Genomic DNA, 25,607 nt, shown 5'->3' on the forward strand with positions numbered 1-25,607 from the left:
TGTGTATAAGAGACAGGTATTACCTCATCTTAGCACAAATTCTCTTCTTTGTTAAATGTTCTTTTTTCTGTAAACTTCTGTCCCTTCAAAATCTTCTTTAAGTACTTTTACTTTATTTTTTTGTTTGAGTTTAGCCTGAAATTGCATCTGGTTTACTCCAGAATCATGTTAGTGTCTCAACACATAGATTTCTAATTTGAAAATCCTTTTGATGTTTAGTCGGCATCAGCCACCTTCTTCAACATTAGAATATTTATTAGGCGGTTTATTGAAGTTCAGGAGAGATTACCAAATTTACCTTCTTGAACTTTTGCAGTTATCTGCTTGGCATAGAAATAAATTGATTAGTTAGGTAAGTATTGAAGGTGAAATTCTCTAGTGTATAACTATCAGTATATCTCAAGAGGATCCTGAACTGTTCTGACAAAGTCTTGCAAACCCAAATGGAAGTTCCCTGAGATGGGAAAAAGAACATTATTCAATAGTCTTTATCAAATACTTTGTATTGACTGTTAGTTCATGAGTAATTTTTCTAACAGTAGACTCAAATCTTAACTGACATTATATAGCTTGCCTACTTTAACATATGAGTTTCCCAAATATATCTCTATATCTATCTCTCTATCTCTCTATCTCTCTATCTCTCTATCTATCTCTCTATCTCTATCTATCTATCTATCTATCTATCTATCTATCTATCTATCTATCTATCTATCTATATCACCCAACCTAAAATAGTTGTCAGTGAGAATACCAGGTATGGGTTTCTGACTTCATTAGAGACTGAATTCAAAATATGTAAATGATGTTTGCCATTTCTTTGATTGGAGTCTCTTAATTTTTGTTTCTTTTGAAGGGCCTTTAGTTTTGGCAAAGGACTAAGTTAAATTATTCTGGTTTGTACATTATAAAATTTTGAGTTGATACAGAGCTTAGACAGGTAAATAAATAATACACCATTTGCATGTGCTACTTTTTCCAGTTTCACTTCATAATATGTATAAAAACCCCTCAGACCTGGATTCCTGGAAAAATTTGAAAGCAATATGTAGAAATAAATCTGGTGACTGTGAGCATCTTGTATGTCTTCATAATTTTTCATGTTATAAGATTTTCTGTATTTTAACTTTACATATAGGCTTTTGGTTTTGAAATGTTTCTGCTTCTCTTGTGTGATTTTATTTTTCTTTGACAGTCTACTAAAGAAATACCAAGAAAAAAGTACGTTTTAAGAATCGAATTCATTCCAATTCATGTTACATAATGCGTTCTGAGGGATTAACAGTAGAGAATTGAGCAGTTCATGGTAATTCTTTGATTTATGTATTTTCTTCACAGCTACTCTTCAGCAGTTGATTTCGGACACAATGGTACGCTGGGCCCAGGAATCAGTGATAGAAGACCCGGAGTTAGTGAGGGCCATGTTTGTATTGCTACACCGCCAATATGATGGTATTGGTGGCCTGGTTCGAGCCCTTCCAAAGACCTACACCATAAATAGTGTGTCTGTGGAAGACACAATCAATCTTCTGGCATCCCTTGGCCAAATCCGTTCCTTGCTTAGTGTCAGAATGGGGAAGGAAGAAGAGAAACTTATGATTCGTGGATTAGGGTAAATAACTGGAGTGTAACATCTCTTTACTTACAAATATTTGTTGTTATTTGCTGTATGGTTATGGCCAAAGTTATACATGAAGCTTGAATGTGTATAGTCTATATATAGAGTGTAAATGCAGACACCTAGTATCAGTTGTGCAGTATCTTCAGTTGTAAGATAGAGCTTTTGCAGCATTATGTGCATTATTTTTGGAGAGAAGCAAATGACATCTGTAAGACTTCTTGTAAGAAACCTTGAAAACATATATGTGTTTTATGATACTATACAATATATCTTATTACCGTATTTTAAATAGTATGGCTGTGAAGAATCCTGTCAAGAATACTGTCCATTTTATATGTATGTAGTGATGGTAGCTGTTGAAATGTACAATTTCCCCCCAGCAGTCAGCTAATGGAGTTGTGTCTACACATGTCTGTATATATATGCCATCTTTTTATTGCACTGAAGTAGTTGGCAATTATTTGAACTATGACGTAGTTCACCCAGTCTTATTTTTCCAAATTATATGATTAATTATAGTGAAATATAGCCTAATAAAGAGTACAGTTGAAGAAAACAGTACAGAAAACATAATTCTACTAGCAAAGAGTTTGGTTTTTTCTCTCACTTTTTTCAAATAAATGTTACCATCTGAGAGGTGTCTCATGGAATTAAAAATCAGGTGTGATCTATTAGACATCTTCAATCAGCAAGAGCTATGATAACCAAAGATAAAGAATCTCAGGAATGCAAGGAGAAGAGAAAGCTTTTGTTGTGCAAAATAGCGTTTTCTTTATTTTTGAGCTTACTGAAAGCTTCAAATATCCATATAATGTCTCTACATAATTTTGTAGTGTCATTATGAACAATGCCTACTTCTTAGTCTGCTAGTGGGTCACATCAGTGTTCCCTGGTTGTTGCAATGTTCAATGTACTCATGCTAAAGCTTTGGCAAAGGGGAAAGTCTGTCATCTGTCAAGACACACAAAATACTGATATTTTTAAATCTACCTTTGTACTCCAAATTTAAGTTGATACATTTCACTTAAGCTAATGAGGTCTAAAATGAGTGAGTGATGACTAGATTCCGGCCTGGGGAAAAAAAAACCCACAGTCTTAGGAGGGGATTTAATTTCAAGTTCTGCTTCCTTTTTGTTTGTTTGTTTGTGTTTGGTTTTTTTTTGTTTTGTTTTGGGGTTTTGGTTTTTTGTTTGTTTTTCTTTTTTTTTTTTCCTCAACATTTTCTGCTACAAATCAAAAGCTCAGATTTTGTGAATCTGATTTAATTTTAAGAACATTTTTGGTGATATGTGAAAGTCTGGTGTAAGGAAGAAGGAGTATTTTCTGTTAAGCTAGTGTTCTCTCGCTGCCTGTTCCTGTCACCCTTCTTGGTAGCCTCCTATAGTCTTGTTTGTCTTGTAGGCTTCCCAGCTGTGCTGTTTGTACCTTTTGTAGCCCAACCTGGCTCCAGCACCTGTTTAGAAATGCCAGGTTTTTTTTCTGCAAGTGGAAGCAGCTGAGAAATGAAAGTTTCACTCATTCCTGCATAAAAACTAGTTCCTCAGAAATGCTATTAAGATTTTTTTTCTGAAGTATGAAATATCATAATGCAGTCCACAGTTAAACAGAATACTGAAAGTGGATGTACAGTCCAAAATACTGTAATATTGCTGGCCAGCCCCTGAGGTCTTTCTGAACTGTATTTCTGTAAAAGAAAGCTGCTTTAAAGAAATAAGACTTTAGAATGTCTTGGCAGATTGATACCGTTGAGGTCTTTTTCCACAGCATGAAGCATTAGTGCAGAAAGGAGATGTGGTATGGATAGCTTTTGGAGGCAGGGCCTATCCTCTGTCATGTCAGATATGACATCCAGCTTTAGGAGAGAAAGATGAGCTAATCTTTCTGGGAGTTACTGGGAGTCAGAAACTCTTACAGTGCCACCTACATCAGACATACTGGATGCATACTGTTGCATGACTAATAGTTGCAGATTTGTAGCTTTTAGAGTGATGGAACGGTCCATTTCATTTCTCATCTTTTATAAGGCTAAAATTTGCCTTGACTGATTGCAAGAGTTTGAGGTCAGAAAAAAAAGAGACTGCTTTTGTAAAAGATACAATGAAATTTGAACAGTTGTTAACAGTAGTTTCTATAGTGACTTGCTAGTCCTTTTCTCACTTGACCTGAGTGCTTTTACATTTATGGCTTGTATGTGATTTCAAGACTAATTACAGGTTTTAGAAATATAATTTTTAAACCAGACATTTTTGTTGGACATGTCTGCATAAAATATTCACATTATAATATCTAGGACTGATTTTAAAGTATGTAAATCTGTTCTGCTGAAATAGGTAGAAGAGTTCTATTGAGCAGTGACTCATGAACTGAGGTTAATATTTATGCAGATTCTGTTTCTGATGCTTAGAGGATAACCGGACATACATTCTCTGTCCCCTACAATTGTTTTTTCTTGGTTTTGATGGCAGATGTCAAATGTCTCAATATTGAAATGCTCTGAAAAGAATGCTTTGAAAAGAAGCAAAAATATTGATGAGTTGAATTTAAAATTTAAGCAAATATAGCAGTTTTGATCTTTGTCAGAAAATATTTTTAGATCTGGAATGGAATTTCTAATGAAAACAGAAGAGCATTCTACTCTGGTGTAATCAAGTGGTGTTTAGGTCAGTAACTATAATACGAGAAAAGAAAGGTCAGGTTTTTCCACAATGTACTTCAGATTGAGACTCAACCTGAAAAAGTCCCTGAGGTAATTTTTCCACCTCAGGTGGTGAAGAATTTCATAGTAAATCAGCAAATAACATAATGGGTAAACTATTGGTCCATAACATTTTAATCCAGTTTTTTATTTTGTTTTCCTGTAGAGACATCATGAATAATAAAGTATTTTACCAACATCCAAATCTCATGAGAGCTTTAGGCATGCATGAAACTGTCATGGAAGTGATGGTAAATGTGCTTGGTGGAGGAGAATCCAAGGTAAAGCAATTCACTCTTAGAAGATAGTTTAGACTATAGCTGTTCAAAGCTTTATCCCATAAGGTGCTGAGTGGTCACTGGAGGTACTGAGACCAAATTTCTATTAGCACAATAATTGACTAAGTTTTTAGAAGAATCTATCCATCCATTAGCATTGTAATTTCAGATGCTTTAAAGAAAAAACTGCAAATAGCACTTTATATGCTTACTGGATCTTAAAGGGGATATCTTTTTAGAAATTAATTAACTGATGCAGTATTACTCTGTGGATCTGAGCATTCCCATTCTTTCATGTTTTAATGTAGAATATATGGGTGACCCCAGCTCTTGTTTTTCAAACTTATACCTTGATCCTTGGGGCTTAAGGATTTATTTACTTGCTAAGAATGCCCTGTTGATTCCAGGGTTAAACTTAAACAGTTAACTTCAGTGAGGTGCAATGAATTAAATGCATAAATATTAGTGTTAAAAGGCTGTTACATAAATGATTTTCTGTAACTTTTATGCCTGTCTTAGAGTCTGAGCTTCAGTCTGGTTTTATTTGCTTCTTAGGAAATCACTTTCCCAAAGATGGTGGCAAACTGCTGTCGTTTTCTGTGTTATTTTTGCCGCATCAGCAGACAGAATCAAAAAGCTATGTTTGATCATCTTAGCTATTTACTGGAAAACAGCAGTGTTGGTCTTGGTAAGTAATCTGTGTGGCTTTTGAGATTCTAAACCAAAACGAAAATCTTAAAACTTTCTACCTATTTTTATACATATATCTAAAACCACCAGTGTTTTTCTGCATCCCCCTGTGTTGAAGTTTCTTCTTCACCTAGTGCAAAACCATCTTCAGTTACTGTATTGCTAACTATTAACTGTATTGCTAACTCCAAACAATCTCCTGTATTGTTAAGGCGATATAGTATATTCTTTTTTTTATGTGCCTGAGCATTAAGAGAGAGTTGGTGTTCAGCTGCACATTTTGAAGAACAAAATAAAATCCTGATTTTGATGAAGAGAATCAGAGATAAGTGTTGGCAACATTTCATTAGGGCTTACTTCTCACTACTCAAGCTTACTCCCCTGCACTTTCTTCTGTAGATTGTTCAGTATACACCTATGGCAGTGGGAGAAATACAGGGCTCATTTGCTTTGGTATGCATGTATAGATGCCCAGAAATGAACCCTGAAATTTTCTTAAAATGTTAGCCTTTCTTTTCTAGGCTGAAGTGTTATAGAGGAGATAAGTTTATTCTTTATTTAACTTAATACTTGTAATTGGAAATATATAATTATTTAGAATCATCATAGTATTTTTTTTATATTGATCACAAATTCCTTATTAATATATAGGTACAGAAGCATAAACTAAAAATCTTTTTGGAGAGAAAGTGCCCAAATCAAATGCATTTGGAGTGTTAATATGAAACCTTAGCTTTTTCTAATACTATAATTAATGTCATTTTTAAAAGAAATAGATAACATATATTGTAAAGCTTAAAGATATTTCCATTTCAATACATTTGATAAAATGTCAGTGTTTTAGATATAAAATCCCTGCTACTTTTTCCTTGAAATGAAGTTGTCAGTTAAGTACAAAGAATGAGATCTTAGTGTGATGAGGAATGTGTAAGAAATGTAGTTTTTAGCTTGAACATTGTATTTTGACTTCATATCAATGTCACATTTCATATGAGTGCATGATGTAGTATAAACTGAGTGGTATAAATTAGATGCTTATAATCATGTTAAATAATGAAATATTTATTAAAAAATATTGTTAATGTATTTCCTATTAATTCGTTGAATTTTTTTTTAAGTTGATGTTGAAACTAAATGTTATTTTAACAGCCTCTCCTTCTATGCGAGGATCAACTCCTTTAGATGTTGCAGCAGCCTCTGTGATGGATAACAATGAACTTGCACTAGCTTTAAGGGAGCCTGATTTGGAGAAGGTTGGTAGCCTCTTTATCAAGCAGTTTTTCCCCTGTAGAGAGGGGAAGATTCCTGTTTCCTGGAGTAATCAAAATTCAATATTATAAAAATTATATGTGAGTTTTAGATATCTGTCAGAGGAAAGATATCAAAATCTGATTGTTCTTTCTCCTGGTGGTGTGGATAGTTGGACTGACTTTCTAATTATGACATACACAGATGTAACCAAAAGGAACTGCCTCAAGGGCAGCTCTTGCGCTGGAAATAGTGGAGCCTAAACCCAGCTAAACTTCATTGCTAAAATCTTTCTTTGTTCTGTCTTGATGGTGGCATGCAGTACTGACATAATGCAATAGGGATTACTAGAAGCCTTGTGACAACTTGTTAAATAAATATATATATGTATATATATATATATATATGTGTGTGTATATGTGTGTATATGTGTGTATATATATATATATGACAAATTTTCATAGAGATACCTATCTGTATCTATCTGTATTTTTTCCTAACATTTAAACCTGCTTTGGAGAAGATTGAAGGAGGTGGGATTAATTAGACTAAAGGATAAAAAACTGAAGAGAGCATGTGACAATTATGTAGAATATATAAATTGCTGCTGCAAGAAGGAATAGCATAATGGTTACTATGTCAGTGGTGGATAAGAAAAGCATCTTAAGTAATGGAAAGACAGATTCAAGATAGACAGTAAAAAACATTTCTAATAGGAAGGAAGACAGTGGAATAGATTGTCTAATTTGTTCTTGAAGACCTATTCTAGAATATGACCTTTGTAGGAAAGGTCATCCTTTGTAGGTCTGTCATCCTTTCTAAGAACGGGAAGATGGACCATGTATGTTTAAACGGACTTTTTCAGACATTCTTATAAATGGCCTGCAAAAAGAAACTCTCTGAATTGGTTAAAGACTATACTTACAATTCTTGCAATTCAGAAAGGAGAGGGTCAACTGAAAACTACTATTGAGACTGTAGGGAGTGTTACTGTTGTGTGTATAAAAAGAAAGGAAGAAAAAAAGGCAAGTGAAAAGGAAAGGTTAAAACAGAGAGTAGTTAAAAGAGTAGACCTGTTATATTAAAAGACGTGTTTTCAAATATCGATAGTATGTATTAATAGTTAGGGAATATTGCAAAGCTGACTAATTTGTAATGCTCGGGGTTGCAAGAGAAATGAGATATAGATAGCAAAGCAGTGATTTAGATAGAAGAAAAATGGAATTGAAATAAGTAAGGTGTTGCAGTTCATGGCAGAAGTAGGAAAAGACTGGGAAGGTGAACTAAGAAAGAGGCTACTCTTCTGATTTGCCCAAAATATGATATGGTTTTGTTGGGGATAATAGAATGTGAACACCATATTCAAGGATGCTTCCCTTTGAAACTGCACTTGTTTTTCACAATTAATTTTTTTTTTTTTATTTTACCTTGCTTTTAGGTGGTTCGCTACTTGGCTGGATGTGGATTGCAGAGTTGTCCTTTGCTGATTTCTAAAGGGTACCCAGACATTGGATGGAATCCAGTTGAAGGAGAGCGATATTTGGATTTTCTTCGTTTTGCTGTTTTTTGCAATGGTAGAGTAGAAGTCTTTAAATTTTATATCTTCTTCTGATGTTCAAATAAGTTTGTCACTTAAAATAGTAATACAAACCAACTTGATAAGTTACTGTAAATTTAAAGGACAGTTTACAGAAAGAATAGAGTTACACAAGGCACGCAGTAACTTAGATGCCCATTTCACAAGTCATATATGGTCTTACGAGCCTATGCACCATTTTTTAGATCCATCTTTAGTCTTGAAGTGCCCACATCTCCTTTAGAAGTAGAGCAGAGTCCTAAATCTTTTTATGACTCATGCTAGACATGGAGCCAAACCCCCATCTTTTGATGAAGACTTAGATAGTTCAGTTTTAGTGTTTAGCAGCTATATTGGTCCCTTCATTAACTCTCTCACTTGACTGTGAGTCTTTACTACAAATCAGTAGCTTCAGTGATGATTTATACAGCTTTTATTACATAGTTACTTTTTTGGCTGTATTTAATTTTGAATTAAATCACATGTTTTATTTCATAGCTTTTATACAATAACAGAGGAGTATGTGTGTTTATGTAACTTTCTCATAATATTTAAAGTGTTTTCTAGTTAAAAGTATCTACTGATGCATGCATTCTAAACTTTTGTGTACCTTTTTTCCGATTATGCTTCAGAAGTCTTTTAGATACAATCTTAAATCTTTATATTTGTTCTATGTGGTAGGAGAGAGTGTGGAGGAAAATGCTAATGTTGTAGTCAGACTGCTTATCCGACGACCTGAATGTTTTGGTCCAGCTCTGAGAGGAGAAGGAGGCAATGGTTTACTTGCTGCCATGGAGGAAGCAATACAAATATCAGAAGATCCAACAAGAGATGGACCTTCCCCAAGTAATGGATCTAGTAAAACCCTGTAGGTGCAGTGGAATTGCTTATGTTGCCATATTTTGTTTATTTGTTTTATAATCTAAGCTTTGAAATTACTTCTTTGTTTTAACATGTGAATTATCAGCTGGATTCTTCCTTGAATTCTATGGAGGGTAGAGGTTTGTCTTCTACCAAATAGTTCTTCCTCTGCATTGTTAATTTAAGTAACTCTCTCTGAATAATAAATCCTCTTTAGAAATCTGTTTATTCTTTGTCAGTCAGTTAAGAATCAATCCATTCATGCAAAATGAAACAGATAAATGGTAACAACACAGATGTCACAACAATCTTTTTGAGAGAAATTCCATTCAGTGTTAGTCTGTTAGAAGTCCACTAGTTAACAGGAAGGCACTGTGTGTAAGCTGTTATACCTATGAGCAGATTTTCTTTTTTTATTGCTGATGTAAAAACTTTCTTGTATTTTTTAATCTTTTAATTGTTTTAACATTTAACTAATTACAGTGAAATGGAAGAACAAGAAGATGACACTATTCACATGGGAAATGCAATCATGACATTTTATGCTGCTTTGATTGATCTCTTAGGACGCTGTGCCCCTGAAATGCATGTAAGTTTTATGTCTTCATGCATTGGAAAGTAAAGGCATAGCTGTTTTATTGATTGCTCAGTGGTTTGCTGTTTGGCTTTTTCACAGTAACGCAATATCAGGTATTAAACAGTGGTATGGTTACGTAGTATTTTAACATACATAATCTGTTCATCTGCTAATATACAATAATTTCTGTAAACTATTCGGAAGCTGTTCTTTTTAAACAAATTATTCCATTGCTTTTCTTATTAATGTTCCCTCTGGTTGGTCTTCAACAACATTTTGTCATGAATATTGTTTGATTGTCCATTGTGACAATCAAATTTCACTATTTATTTTAATGGTGTAGAGCAATTTAGTTTTGTTGTTTTTTTTTTTTTTTTTTAATCTATGGCTTTTTTCTCTTCATATACTTATTTAAGAATGTTTAAATTGCATTTAAAAGAGTAAATATTATAGGACATTCTTTTAAAATGTATGAATAAGCATTGTCCCTGGACATACACAGACTTCTTCGTTCACACTGACAAACCTTCTCAAAAGTAAGATGTCACTATTTCAGGCATTAGATACAAAGAATTAGACACTCACACTATAAAAACCAAGCTCTTACCATATAGTTTCTAAGAGCTTGAAGCTATTTGAAAATATTTGTTGTTTACATTTCAAAATAGGTTCTTGTTCTTCAGAAATTCTACTTAGTAAGGCATAGTTTCTCTTTTCACCCTGAAACATGCCCTAATTCATATGGATCAGTATAGAGCAGTATTTGTGCAGAGATCGATAACTTGAGCAGATTTGTGCAGAGATCGATAAATTGAGAAAGGAGAGAGATATCTATATAATAAAGTCAGAATATGAATATCTGTTTTGTTTAAATAAATTAAAAAAAAATCTCGTTTTCTCCCTGTCTCACTGCCTTTTTTAAAGAAAACCCATAACAAAACTACTGGGATATCTGAAGGTGGTGTTATTCATCAAGTATAATAAAAATGGCCTTTTTTAATCTGAAAATCTGCTTTTGCTTCCCCATCATGCTACATTTTAATGCTTTGTTCACCTGTTTTACCTAATTTTCCATTCTGAAGATGGGCTTAGTCTTACTTAATAACCAAACAACTTGATTCCATCCAAAATACAGCAAATAAATACAGATTGCGTTAAATTCACATTATTAATTATAATGTGATTTTGAGAGCAGTCATTCTGTGGTTCAGGAAGTTTCCAGAAAATGAACACATATATAAGACAAAAAGAAGACCTTGTTAATATTTTGTCTCTTCCTTAGCTAATCCATGCTGGTAAAGGGGAAGCCATTAGAATCAGATCAATTCTACGGTCTTTGATTCCACTGGAAGATTTGGTGGGAGTAATTAGTATTCCTTTCCACATGCCGACTATAGCTAAAGGTAAGATGATTCTTCTACTTTTTTTTTGTCCCATCCCATTCTTATGTTTTGTAATTTAATGACATTGATATTCATACTTCTCTTGGAATTTGAAAATGTTATAGAAATTAAACTATTTATTATGTGAATTAGAAGATAAATCAAACGTATTTCAAACATTTTTTAAAAAAATTTTCTGCATGCTATGGTGAATAATATTAACAATTAAATCACTGATGTAAATCCCATTCATTTAAACTGAATCATGAAAACCTATTACAACTTTAAAAAGAAATTTAAAAATAAGTACTTTATATTTTTCTAAAATATTTTACAAAATTAGTCTCTTTTCTTGATAACATAATCCTTAGCTTTTGTTCTTCTAACCCTATCAATTGTTTCTAGCAGATTTTACTAAGACACCAGAGTTGTTCTTCAGCAACTATGGTGAAGTTTATAGGTGTGACATACATATGCAAATGCATTTCTTTGTGTTTTCTGCCTACATAGAATTGATTGCAATAGTGGTAGCTATGTAAATGTCAGTATAAAAGGGAAGGGAATTACATCTGCTTTTTGGGTATCTGGAGAGAGAACATAATTGCAACATGGATTTTCTAGGGATTTACAGCACAATAATGTCCAATAGGTTACAGTAGAAGATATAAAAACTTCAGGCATTCTATTACACAATTATTTATTTATATTCCAAATAGTGATAGATGTATAGGTGATATCTCAGTAGCATGAAGTACAGCACATAGATATAGAATTTGATTTTGAAAATGAAAGTAGGAAAATTTAAAAACATTTCAATGAATTCCTTTCAGATATTTCAGAACTTTTCCGATACAGAGGACTTTTTAGCACAATCTTAATTCATCATCATACATTACAGATATGCTCACTAGTGCTGCATTTCTGGGGTGCTTGATGTCGAATTGTTGTAATTTTTTCTTCTCTCTACTTGTTCTAAGAACTAGGTAGTTCTGCAGATGAGTTAGTATGTTTCTGGGTACTTACCATATTAGAATATCAACTAATAAGAATCCCTTAATACATAAAGCTTGTATGGACTTTGAGATCTATCTGGGTAGAATTTGCCTTATGCATTCTTTTTCAGTTAACTACAGATAGGTTGCCTTTGTGTAACAAAACCATGGAGAAGATGCTTAGATATTAACAGAGACTCAAAGCCTCTGACAAGTAATAATATGACTGCCTAGTCTGCTGGTGAAGGATGATCCTTGTCATTGAAGTCTTATTTCTTCCTTTTAGATGGTACTGTGGTGGAACCTGACATGTCTGCGGGGTTTTGCCCAGATCACAAGGCAGCCATGGTTTTGTTCCTTGACAGGGTCTATGGAATTGAGGACCAGGATTTTCTTCTACACCTTCTTGAAGTTGGCTTTCTGCCAGATCTTCGTGCAGCTGCTTCTTTAGATACGGTAAGAGTTTTAAGTCTGTTATTTTGGTTCTGTTATCTCACTGAACACTGCAGCAGTTTTCATCCCTCAAAAATTTTTTTATTTCTGAGTCTGCATTTCTCAAATGCTGGATGAGCTGCCTGCTGCTGAGCTTTGAGAATCCTTGAAGAACAGTGAAGAAGCATTCTCCAGAACAATGCTCACTTTATAAAGAGCCCCCAAATCCATAAGAGATGCAATACCTTTCCTCAGGAGAATTTCTGAGCTTGTGCTATAGAACAAAATATTAAGCTGCCAGTGAAGCATAGAACTGAGAGCCTCTTTCCAGAGATACACAGAAAGTGTTCGTTTGTTAGGGCATTTATTAGGGACACCTATTTAGGAAATCACTAAATTTTTGTTTTAGTTCCTCGTCAAAATTGCTGCCTTTTTTTCTGTGAGCCTTATTTCCATCTAACTTTTCTTAGCTGGCTTGGTCGAATAGGTAAGATTTAGAGAGCTTATATGAGGATTAAGACATGGACTTAACTTCCTTATTTGACCTTTTATGTCAACATTTTTCTGAAAGTAATTATGTTGTTATTTAAGAAGGAGAGCAGGTGAGGATTTTTTTCTCATTTGGAACTTGGGCTTGATCGTAACACAGAAACCTACTGAATCTTTTAAATGCAGTCTTGACTGGTATTACCTGATTTTGGAGTGTTCTGTTAAGCAACTATGACATTTTTCAACATAGTCTTAGAAATGGTTTTGTTTTTGAATGGCTACATTTATGTTTTTTTTCATTAAAAACAAAACAAAACAGAAGCCAACTGTGAGACTTTAGAAACAGGAAAGGAAGCTAGGCATCCAGCTTCCAGTAAGTATCAAATCCTTGTTTGTGTATTTTGGAAATTTCTGTCTTTATAACTACTAAAGAAGAAAAACAAACAAGAAGTTCTTTTCATTTGTAACAACATTGATGAGACAAATCTCATTTCTGTCCCATTTAATTCATAGGCTGCTTTAAGTGCTACGGATATGGCTTTGGCTCTGAATCGATACCTTTGCACGGCAGTCTTGCCTCTGTTGACCAGGTGTGCTCCTCTTTTTGCTGGCACAGAGCACCATGCTTCACTCATCGATTCCTTATTACATACTGTGTACAGACTCTCAAAGGGATGCTCTCTTACCAAAGCTCAGCGAGATTCTATTGAAGAGTGTTTGCTGTCTATCTGTGGGTAAGAAAATACTCCTGGCTGTACAGGAATGCTAATTGATAAAGTAACCTATGATATTTATAATACAAGAATGCAGAACTATGCCACCATAGTATAATTAAGATTTTTCTTTTTTTCTGGCAGATGGCTGTGATATTTTTAATACACTGTATTCAATTTGCAACTTTATTGATCACTCATATGCCCTTGGTTATTTTCCTATTACTGTTTTTTTGAATTAAAACCTTGGTGATTAGCTAAGAGGACATACTGTGGAAAGAGAAAGCTCTGGAAATGTGGAATTGTGCATACACTGAAGTGCCATTTAAATACTTATAGCTGTACAGATTGGCAGTATGTTTGATGATCAGTAGATTATACAGTTCTATGGAGATGTTTATGTTGTGTTACATTTGAAATCCTAATCAATAGTTTTGTTATTACCTCATTATTGACAACTATGGGGAAAATTTTGTCTGAGTATCTGCAGTCTCAAAACCAGTGGAGTATTATCCAATTTTTCGATTGACTCGATTTCGATTATCAGAAGTTTACTAGGAATTTATGAAATCAATTTCTAATTAAAGTTGGCAACTTTTAGGCTTTCAAATCACCGGTGGGTTTTTTTTAATATTCACCATAAAATTTTTTTGCATAATGTGGAAATGTGTTCAGAAATGACAGGCATTTATATTACAGTACTGTAAAAAAAAATATGGTGTAGCATGTCTTTGTAAATGTTGTGGTTTGAGCCCAGGGGGGCAACTGAACACCACACAGCTGCTCGCTCACTCCTTCCCCCTCAGGAATGGGAAGGAAAAGATAAAACAAAAGGCTCAGGAATTGAGGCAAGGACAGGGAGGGATGATGCACCCATTATGGTCATGGGCAAAAGACAGACTCATTAGAGGAAGATAAAGAACATGAATTTATTTCAAACACCACCACCACTTAAAAACCAGAGTAGGATAGTGAGAAGTATAACCACATCTTAAAAACACCTTCCCCCCACCCCTCCCTTCTTCCTGGGTTCAGCTTTGCTCCTGATTTTTCTACCTCCTCCTCCACAGTGGTAGAGGGGGACAGGGAATGGGGGTTGCAGTAGTCATCAGCCAGCTGCTCCTTCCTCCTCAGTGGGAGGACTCCTCATGCTCCTACCCTGTGCCAGTGTGGGGTCCCTCCCACGGGAGACAGTCCTCCATGAACTTTCTCTGACATGAGTCCCTCCCATGGGCTGCAGCTCTTCCTGAACTGCGCCAGTGTGAGTCCCTTCTGTGTGTTGCAGTCCTCCCAGCAACAAACTGCTAAAGCATGGACTTCCTACAGAGTGCTGGCCTTCTTCAGGTGTAGCCACGTGCTCCACCAGTGACCTCTATGGGCTGCAGGGGCACAGCCTGCCCTCTCCCTGCCAGGCTGTGCGGGGTGGGTGTCTCTGCTCCAGCACACCTCCCCCCTCTCCTTTCTTCCGCAGACCCTGGTGTTTGCATACGTGTCCTCCTTCACAGTTCAAATTCACAACTCCCACTCCTCCTCAAAGGTTCTCCTTCTTAAATATCTTATCACAGATGCGTGGCCACCATCGCTAATTGGCTCAGCCTTGACCAGAAGCAGGTCTGACTTGGAGCCAGGGGAGCTTTGAGAAGCTTCTCAACAGAGGCCACCACTGTAGCCCCCTTCCCTGCTACCAAAAACCCCCACCACACACACAAAGCCAACACAATAAAATATCTTACTTTGATAAGAGCCAATAAAATGACCAGTGTCCATTATTTACCTGGAACAGTTTAATGTCCATGCCACTCTAACATACATGATATACCTTATTTCTTCTGTCCTTCCAGTTGGTGCCCAGTGCTTTGTATCTTGTTTAGTACATCTGAAGAGTTAGTGCTCTTATGTCTGTATTAGTTTCTAGGACATTTTTAAGAGCCATTGAGATATATTAAAAGAAATTAACGTTATAACCTTTTCTCATGGACATGGTGATCATAATATGTAATACCAAAATTCAGTATTTTTCTCCCTGATTGACAATAGATCAGCTATTTTCTCTGCTTCTTTAAAGCACTTGATTTGGGCTTGTTCAGAAGGTTTTCTCTGGTATCCACTTGTTTGCTTTCTTTTGGACACTTTTTCTTCGTGTCACAAGCAAAATCCTATTACTTTATGAATTTGAAAAAAATTTATGGCATAGAACTGACAGGTTGCTTTAATGTGTTTATTAATTATTTACATGACACTATGTTGGTACATCCTTTTGAAATGTTTTGTCTCCTTTTAGGCAGTTGCGGCCTTCCATGATGCAGCATTTGCTGAGAAGATTAGTATTTGATGTTCCTCTATTAAATGAACATGCAAAGATGCCTCTCAAGGTAAAAATATATTTTAATATTCAACAGCATTCTTTGTATACAAAATGTAACAGAAAATACTTGCATGAAGAATATTCTCTATCTTCTCCACTCTACAATAATCTAAGACCATACGTCTTAAAGATAAATCACTACGTCGGCAGGACTTCAGTCTAATTTACATACATCCATATGGAATTATGAAGTCCATGTCTAGTGTTTCCTTCTCCTTTAATTATCTCCTTTTTCAAGCCCATATGAAAATAGAATAGAAAAACCTTTGGAGGCAAAATCCAATGCACAAAGGAGGATAGCAGTTGGTAGTCTGTATCTACCCTTACTCCTGCCTTCTGTGTTGGTTTTCCCTGATCTTGGAATGTGGACTCTTTTTCTGTGGTTTGTGCTTGGAAATCTAAGCAATAATGTTTTTTAATAATCTTCCGTTCTTTTTTTTCAGCACCCAAATGTTTCTCTGTATCTTTGTCTGATTCCTAATACAGAAGAAAAATGTGTTTTTTCCTTTCTGAGATGACACATTCCTTAAAGATTCCTCATATTTCATCAGCAGTTCTAAGAAATGTATCATTTCCCGTTTTACCTACTGCTGTTTTTCAGCAATCCATTTTAATGCTTTCCCACCACAACTTTGAATGAGATATTTAATCTTTTCTTGAATATTTCTTTATGTTTTAAAAAACACACATCAGGATTAATTACGTTTTACATCTGATTTCTTCGCCAAAATACTCTTCAGAACTACACAGGCTTCTACTAGCCAAATTATAGTCTCTGACCTCAGATGAGGAATTTAAATCATTAGTCTCAAAGCCAGGCCCTGCTGCATGGTCTTTGCGCTGCCAGGGTCTTCAAAATTTGGTTGTGTCCCACAGGAAGTACTCAAACAAATTAAAGATGCTGGAGCAGCCATTCTTTAGTGCCTATGTCAGAGAAAAGCAGTTGCTAATTTAGTGTACTGCCCTGAAAGGGACCTTTCTAATGCATTATGACATTTTATGTGCTGCAAAAACCAAATAGTAACTTGGCACTCCCTGTGTGGCTGTGGTTCTTCAGGTTTTTTTTGGGGAAAGAACAGCCCCAGCTCCCTGTTCTGTTCATCTATGACATCAGATTTTTTGATCCTGAGATTCATGACTGCAGAGACTTCCCCATATTGCTGAACTGAATGGGAAGTAAATATTAATTATATCCTTTTGGCAAGTCAGGCTTATATAGAATGGAGAGAGCCATGGTGCTAGCATGGGCAAATGGTTTTGCCCATTGACACCTAAACAAGTAATAGAAGCTTCTGAGGAAAACAGAACTAGAACTTTTCAAATGTTTCACTGACAGTAAATTGATTTTCAGTGATTTAACAAGGGAGTCCTATATCTGCTATGTGTCTCTATGGGCTTGCGCTATCAAAAAGGTTATAGTAGTTGAAAGAGACAGCTACAAGTTAATCATGAATCTGAAAATGTGATTTTAAATGGGAATAGGGGAGGAAATTGTGAAGGCTAAATCAGAGTAGGATGCCATCTACTGTAAATACCTTTTCTGGATTCGACAACTAAAAATTACCTCAGTTTAGGCAGCATGTGAATTGAAATCTGAGATGCTTCTGTATAATTTGGTGTGAGCTTTCTGGAATAGGACTGCCTTTTTTTATTTCCTCTTAAATCATATATCAGTGCTTTATCAGCGACTTCTCTAAGAGTAAACCTGCCTTTACTCTTGGCTAGATTTAAAAATATATACATATCTATTAGCACTCATCCAAAAATAAACCTAAAATCTGGCCATTGAGTAATAGAAATTATTTGGGAAAAAAAAAAATTAAAATACACCTTAGACTCTTAAAGTTAATATTTCTGAGACCCCTGTACTTCTACATGAATGATAGAACTTCTGTCTTTTTACATTATATACACATGTATGTTCTTCTCTAATTTTTTTTTTAATAATCTGAAAATTTAAATGTTAAATAGATAATAATAGATTATTTAAATCTGAAGATAGACAAATACATTATGTTTGTTTTTTTGTTTGCTTTTTCTAATTCATGAAAAGTATAACAACTGCACAGTATTGAGGTTATATAGTTATCAAAATCCTTACTTCTATCAGGACTTTTCCTGTTAGCTCTTTACTGACTGTGACTTGTAATATTTTACCATGATTTGCAAAGTGATGTTGAAACAATTCTCTTTTTCTCTGAGGAACTGTTAAAATAAACTATGAATTAAAATTCCAGCTAATTTTTTTAGAAAGATGATTCTGTGCCTTAGGAAGATTTGCCCCTGAGTAGGAGTAGATTTTCGTACTTTGCTACTGCCAGGAATCTCTTGTTTGAGGTTGCCTTTACTGACAGATGTACAACTAATTTTTCCTCTTCCTGTCTGTGATTCAAGGATACAGAGGACACATTAAGTGCAAAACTTGTGATGTTTTAGTTTGGTAAATACCCAGTAGCAGGCCCTTGCACCATTTGAGCCTGTGATAATCTGGAATCTTGTAACTGCTTAAGAAGAAAGTAGCCCTGAAATATGTATTTAATAAAAAAGAGGGTGATTGTCTGAAGCTGCTCTGCCATTTGTAATAGAGGGCAGGAGGGCAGACTGATAGCAGGTTTTATGACTCACAGAAGAGATGAATCACACTGAGAGTCACTATTGAACAGCTCTCAGATATGTAAATAATAATTGGGAACTAAGTGAAATCATAGTTCTACTATCTTGTCCACCAAGCAGCAGTGTTTGGAATAGCAGCATGCAGATGGAGGTGAATTCTTCTCTTCAGCTGAGCTGTCAGAGTTCTTGTGGTGTTGGGGAAAATTATCCTGTCCCATGCTTTTTGCATATGCCACTAATGTTAAAAGAAAGAACTGCTCATTCTGTGTGTATCCACCAATTATTTAAAGAATGGATACACAGCATGGCTTCTTGGTAAAAGTTAGACATTTTTCTGGCAGTGTCTATGTAATGGTTGAGTGCCAGAATGGAAGAACAACAGTTATATTTTATTTACTTTCAAAATATGTTCTCTTTTAGTTGCTGACAAATCATTATGAAAGATGCTGGAAGTATTATTGTTTGCCAGGTGGATGGGGTAACTTTGGTGCTGCTTCAGAAGAAGAACTTCATTTATCCAGAAAGTTGTTCTGGGGTATTTTTGATGCTTTGTCTCAAAAGGTAATTCATTTTAATGTCCATCTACTACTGTAAAAGCTTTACTGTGTAACCTTTTTTCTTTAATTTGTCATTTTTACCCAACTTTTATCAGCAGTCTATTATCCATTTTAAAGGGAAATATATAGTATTTAGTAAATGTAAATCTTCCTCCTATAAGTTCTAATTTAATGTAGGATTAAAAAAAATTATATAGCTAATGAAGTAATCTTGAGGTGTATGGGTACAGGTCAACTACACGTCATAGCCATAAAAGCAAGTTCAAGCATCTGCAGGTGACTGAAAGCTGCACTCTTCCACCTCACACGCTATCCTTTAAACCAAGAGCATAGTGATTTGGTTAGTAGTTTCATCACCCTTGAGTCCATCCTATGTTGGACAAATTTTAATAATATACCTTGGTATGTATTTAGTGTTCATTCTATGAGTATTTCTAACTAATGCCCTGGTTTTGACTGGGGCAGAGTTAATTTTCTTCCAAGTAGCTGATACAATGCTGTGTTTTGGATTCAGTGTGAGAATAATGTTGATAACACACTGATATTTTAGTTGTTGCTAAGTAGCTCATATCCTAGGTTAGTGGTTTCTCAGTTTCCCATGCTCTGCCAGTGAGGAGGTACACAAGCAGCTGGGAGGGAACCTGGCCAGGACAGCTGATCTGAACTAGACAAAGGGATATTCCATACCATAGGATTTCATGCTCAGCATATAGACTCGGGGGGGGAGTTGGCTGGAGGGCTGATTTCTGCTTGGGGCATCATTCGGCAGGTGGTGAGCCATTACATTGTGCATCAGTTGTCTTTTCTTGTGTTTTTTTTTTCTGTCTTTTAAAAATTCTATTCCTTTACTACTATTATTATATTTTTAAAATATTATTGTTATTATTTTCTTTAATTCTAGTTATTAAAATGTTCTTATCTCAATCCACAAGATTTACTTTTTTTTTTTCCAATTCTCCTCCCATCCTGGGAGGAGAGGAGGAGTGAGTGAGCAGCTGCGTGGTGCTTAATTGCTGGCTCAGGTTAAACGGCGCCAACCTGCTTAAAATTTCATGAGTTTCATTTCAAATCTAGGTATTTAGAAATGCTGCGCATATTCCTGTGCTATGTTATCTTCCCAGATATCTGAAAAATGCCTAATGTTGCTCCCACTGAATTAAATACTTTTTCCCATTTACTTCAGCAGAAGCAAGACTTGATCCTAGCTTTATCTATAGGGTATAATATGCTTTGGATAGTTCCCTTTATTTTCAGAACAAAAATTCAGTTTCACACTGAATAGGCTATTCTGTGACTGCTTGGTTCCACATGGAGCAATATCTGTTTCAGCAGTGATGTTGATAGCTTCCATTCACTACTCACTTTCTATCCTCTGTGTGTTCCACAGAAATATGAACAAGAACTGTTCAAACTGGCTTTGCCTTGTTTGAGTGCAGTTGCAGGGGCCTTACCTCCAGACTATATGGAATCAAATTATGTCAATATGATGGAAAAACAGGCTTCAATGGATTCAGATGGGAACTTTAATCCTCAACCTGTTGATACCTCAAAGTAAGGAATTATTTTGTCTCACCTAGGTTGTTTTTTTTTAATCATAAATGTGTAAAAGAGTGATGGAGTCTATTCTGGGTATGATGTGAACTTACAGCTTTCATTCTCTTCTGAATGCTTATCTTCTAGATAAAATGGAGACCTTAACTTGATTTTTTTTTTTTAAATTTGTGTATTTATTTTAAATCTTATAAAGCAATAGATGCCCAGTTACATAACTAATTTCTTAGTTAACCTAGAACATTTGTAATGCATTTTCAGCCTGAAGATAGAACTGTTCAGTTACCTTTGTATGTCTGCTGCAAACAAATCAGCATGTTTTTAGGAGCAGGAAAAGCAGACTAGTCTACATCATCCCTGTCATTATTAACATGTGCCGACGCTAACTCCAGTCTGTGTGAATGACAGTGTACCTACAGAGAATGATGATGATCATGCATTCATATAATCTCTTTTTACTATGCACAATGGGGAATTGGGCAGAAACGTCTTCATTTTCTCTAGGCACTCAGACTCTGACCATGCTCTTTTAAGTACATTAGCCAGACAAAACAGGTACTGAATGGGGTTTTTGTGCCTTGGTTTTTGACTACAGCCACCGCCCCATTCTTCTTTGTACAGAATGGTCTTACAGCAGTGTGGTTATGCACTATATCTTGAAAAATACTACTTGTAAGACGTTTGCTTCAATTGCTGCATATGTGAGCTTTTTGTCTGTTTTAGTATTCAGAACACAGAATGCCGTTAGTATATCAATACTTTGTTACAGCATGCTTGTACATGTATGCACATCAAAATATGGTAGTAAAAGCCATAATCTAGACTGGAATATAGAAGTCACATCACTGACCATTAAAATTCATTTGTCTAAGATGTATTTATGATATATGAAGTTTTAACAAAATTTAGTAAGGATATTATGCTATCTTTTAAGTAATCAAAGATTACTTTATCTGGTATCATTTCAGAGAAAATTTTAGATAGCCAGAATATATTTGAAAAATTCAGAAAGCGTTACTTAAAATTACCTAAATTATCAGTCACCTCACTGCCATAGGAGTTGACAGTTCTGTGATGTTTCAAGACAAAGAAAGCATTACTTTTATCAGTGTTACTTCCAACCTATCCTATATTCTTTTAACAAGGAAATCCAGCATCACATTGCTTGCTAGTCCTACACCTACTTATATGAAGCTATAGATAATATGATCTTATTGTGCTTGTGAATGTATTGCATTTCTGAAATTATTCAAAGTATTATAGCATTAGTAGAGTTATCCTTGAAATACAAGCTTCCAAACAATAAAAAAACCTGATGACCACACTGGATGAATATTTTCTGTCCTTTGTGCATGGTTAGGCTCTTGCAAACTGTTACTCTGACATAATTTTGTATTACATTTCTGCTTTTTCCCCCACTCTAACTGAAAATTAGAAAACAGACTCCTCTACTTTGCAGTAGATGGCACTGTAACACTTTTGCTGTCAAAATTCTTTGTCTCAGAAGCAAAGAATTTGCTATTTCATAAGTGATCAAAAGCAATTATCCCCTTTCATTTGTAGGAATGCAGATGCAGAAAAATACTGGTAAATTATTTTTGGAAGAGGATTCTGTTTCTAGGGCTTGTTTGACAGTTAAGGATAGCTCCTTTTCCTTTACTGCTTATGAAAACTTCTGCACTGTCTCATGCACCTGTTGATGGGCTGGTGTATTTATTTGTTGGTTTTTCTGTTTTTAATAAGGATTTTAATATCTTTAATATTCACTGGGGTGTTGGAAAATAGAGCCTTGATCATAAAACTTGAATTGTCATGAGTTATAGTGCTTCAAGCATATAATAAAATTTATAGTAATATATATAGTAGATGATATGTTTTAAAAAAAATGTAGAACATTTAGTTTACAAAGGACATGTGCAATGTTACCATGATATTTCTGAAACTCATATCTTTAATCTTAAGAAAATTAATATTAGTAATAGAAATATGTGACAAAAAGCATGAGTGCTTGGTATCATTATTGATTTTTCCCTGCACAAGTGTGTCAAAGAAATAAAATTCCTATAACAGTTGTGGTTCTCATTCAGTGTGCGTTAAATAACTCGGATTTTTTCCTTGATTTAACTGGGGCTTGATGCAAACTGTATGTGAGGAAGCAGCACAGTAAGATGCTTTTAATGGATGTCTGCACTACTAATTATTTATTTGAAAGCTTTCTTCGAAACAAAAGCTTTCACTTTTTAGCATGTGTGATATAATGGCTGTTTTTCTCTTCACTTTCAGCATTACAATCCCTGAAAAGCTAGAATATTTCATTAACAAGTATGCAGAACACTCTCATGACAAATGGTCAATGGAAAAGGTAAAATCTATCTTCCTGTTAAAGCAAAATGAGAATTTTTTTATTTGAATCCATTTCATCTTTAAAATATTTTACTCTGGATATTATTATTTTTCATAATGCTACAAGTTGGTACATAGGTAAGATATAAACCTATATTTTCTTGAGATGCATTTGGGGGGGAAGGTTCTGTAAGTGCACATGAGTATTTCAAAGTATTGTTTCATCATTTCATTATTTTTATTGTTGACTGTTGAGTAAACATAGTTGCTAATTCTTTAAGAGTTTATTGACTTGAAATTTCAATTTTTTAACCAAAAAAACATTTTAGGAATTTTTATTTCTTTGTACAGTTTGTGTGTCCAGTATTAAAAATAATTCCTCAACTGTAGCACAGTATTCTGCTCTATATAAATATTTCAAAGAAAAATGTATTGAAATGTTAGCTTTGCGTAATCACGAATTTTCAAAAAGATGGCATGCTACATAATTCATTTCATCATGTGTAGATAATATAAATGTTGGGTGGCAAAATGTTGAGAAAACAGTAGAAGGGAAATTTTAAGAGAACAGCTTTGCAGAAACATTGTTCAGTTCCTTGTACCAATAAACCCAGTTTTTTTCATATTTTGTTTACTTTTCCCTGTTTTTTCATTTCTTATTATTACTATTTTCAGTTTGCCAATGGATGGACATACGGTGAAACATATTCTGAATCTTCAAAAGTGCAACCATTAATGAAACAATATAAATTACTATCTGAAAAGGTAAGGAATTTGTTCATTCTTGATCTGGGATGATTGAAAGATTGCTTCGTTCACTGTGAAAATATCACCTGTGTTCACATCACTTTTAAAAAATTTATTTAGGGTACATCAGCTAATGTGTGTTTGTTTCCTTCCTCAAAATCTCAGAAATAGATTGAAGGGTTTTCTTGCACAATAGATAGGCCACTCAACCTGTTTTCTCTCATGGCTGAATTTGCATGGCATAACCTAAGGTGAAACTGAACTGTCATATTGCCAGCATGTTTTTACAGTACAGTCATACAGGAGTGAGTGCCTACTTGCTTAGTGAAGACTTAGGTTTAGGCTTTGTCTAGTCTCCAGCATTGGGCCACCAAGATGATTAGAAGGCTGGAGAATTTGATAAATGCAGCAAGGCTGAAGGAACTGGGTTTGTTCATCTTAAAGAAGAGAAAACTGATGGGGATATAGTCTCAATTTCCCAGTTTTGGGACAAGAAAGATAAAAGGCCGTGGGTGAAAGTTGCTTCAGGAGAAATATGTTTTGGAAAACCTTGTTATTTTGACAACTTAAACATTGGAATAGGTTGTTAGGAGAAGTCTTGAAATCACTTGCACTGCAGATATCCAAGGCATAACATGTCAAGCCCTTGATAACCACTGATAGCCTAATTAGGTTAGCTTATCTGACTTCAACAGGAAGCTGAGCCATATGATGTCCAGAGGTCCATTCCAACAGAGACTTTTTTAATTATTCTATCATTATGGTTTTTTGTTTCATGTAGCAGACAAAATATTGCATTACTCCTGATAATTACTGTCGAGTTACTGTTCATATCTGAGCATGCCATTAACACACTTATTCCTGTGATCATCAGCTTCTTGCAGGGCCAGAATTCTTCTGTCCACCCTCTGAAATGATATATTTTTTAATATCTTATATGATTTATTTGCTGCTTTGCAGTATCCCTGGGCCATATGGGCTGATTTCTGTACTTTTCTTTGCATCTCAGTATAACCAGGCGAAACCTCAATAGTTATTTTTTGCTCTGTACAGCTACATAATAAGCAAGGCAATTACTGCATGTGCATTCTTCTAGGAGAAAGAAATTTACCGATGGCCAATCAAAGAATCACTAAAAACTATGCTGGCATGGGGATGGCGAATTGAAAGAACACGTGAGGGAGATTCAATGGCACTGTATAATCGGACTCGTCGCATATCTCAAACCAGTCAAGTGAGCCATTTTATTAAAAACTTATTTTTTAAAAAGACATGCAAAATTTGCTCTTCAATCTTTGGTTTTACAAGCGATGAAATAAACCTGTAGCATAAAAAATATGAGAAAACATTTTTCACAAGCAATTGTACAATCCAAGTTTGGTTTAGTTTTCTATTCACTGAAAATGGAACAAAACTGAAATAAAAATTTTTTTGCTTAACTGATTTACAGTTAGCTACATTATTTAGGGGAATTAGATAGATAACATCAGTATGTGATTATGCGTTAATAGTGAGTATTAATATGATTTTAGTTTGCTATTTTTTTGAATTTGGTGGCTATGGATGCATTTAAGCTTGCAAAGAAAGAAAGAAAGGTACATAAATATATATGTATTTTTAAGGAAAATTCCTACAAACATCAGTGTTAATACAGCATAAAGTTTACATCTACAGACAGCCAAAATTCTGAAAATGTTAAAGATAGGTTTTTTTCCTTTAGAATAGCTGTCTTAAATCAAAATGCTGTAAGGATAAAAGGGAAAAATACTGTCACTGTATTCTCTTAGAGCTCCATATACTTTGCAGTTAAACTGGGGAGAGGAGAAAATCTTTTTCCCTCTCATTCACACAGTCACACATGGAGCCAAATCAATGGA

General features: G+C 34.8%; 1 protein-coding gene across 1 annotated transcript in view; it reads left to right on the top strand.

Annotated features, from left to right (window-relative positions):
• The window catches only part of RYR2 (ryanodine receptor 2), a 406,115-nt gene that overhangs the window by 264,822 nt on the left and 115,686 nt on the right, over positions 1-25,607 (top strand). Inside the window, exons 41-56 of the mRNA XM_026846439.1 lie at positions 1,339-1,612; positions 4,483-4,597; positions 5,150-5,282; positions 6,434-6,537; positions 7,971-8,106; positions 8,790-8,976; positions 9,453-9,558; positions 10,829-10,949; positions 12,207-12,376; positions 13,355-13,575; positions 15,836-15,926; positions 18,953-19,093; positions 20,477-20,640; positions 22,924-23,002; positions 23,659-23,748; positions 24,827-24,964. Of these exons, the coding sequence (XP_026702240.1) occupies positions 1,339-1,612; positions 4,483-4,597; positions 5,150-5,282; positions 6,434-6,537; positions 7,971-8,106; positions 8,790-8,976; positions 9,453-9,558; positions 10,829-10,949; positions 12,207-12,376; positions 13,355-13,575; positions 15,836-15,926; positions 18,953-19,093; positions 20,477-20,640; positions 22,924-23,002; positions 23,659-23,748; positions 24,827-24,964 (2,270 nt within the window). The remainder of the gene's footprint in view (positions 1-1,338; positions 1,613-4,482; positions 4,598-5,149; positions 5,283-6,433; positions 6,538-7,970; positions 8,107-8,789; positions 8,977-9,452; positions 9,559-10,828; positions 10,950-12,206; positions 12,377-13,354; positions 13,576-15,835; positions 15,927-18,952; positions 19,094-20,476; positions 20,641-22,923; positions 23,003-23,658; positions 23,749-24,826; positions 24,965-25,607) is intronic.

Source organism: Athene cunicularia (assembly GCF_003259725.1).
Source record: "Athene cunicularia isolate RWA chromosome 3 unlocalized genomic scaffold, athCun1 chr3_part1, whole genome shotgun sequence".
Classification (NCBI taxonomy): domain Eukaryota; kingdom Metazoa; phylum Chordata; class Aves; order Strigiformes; family Strigidae; genus Athene; species Athene cunicularia.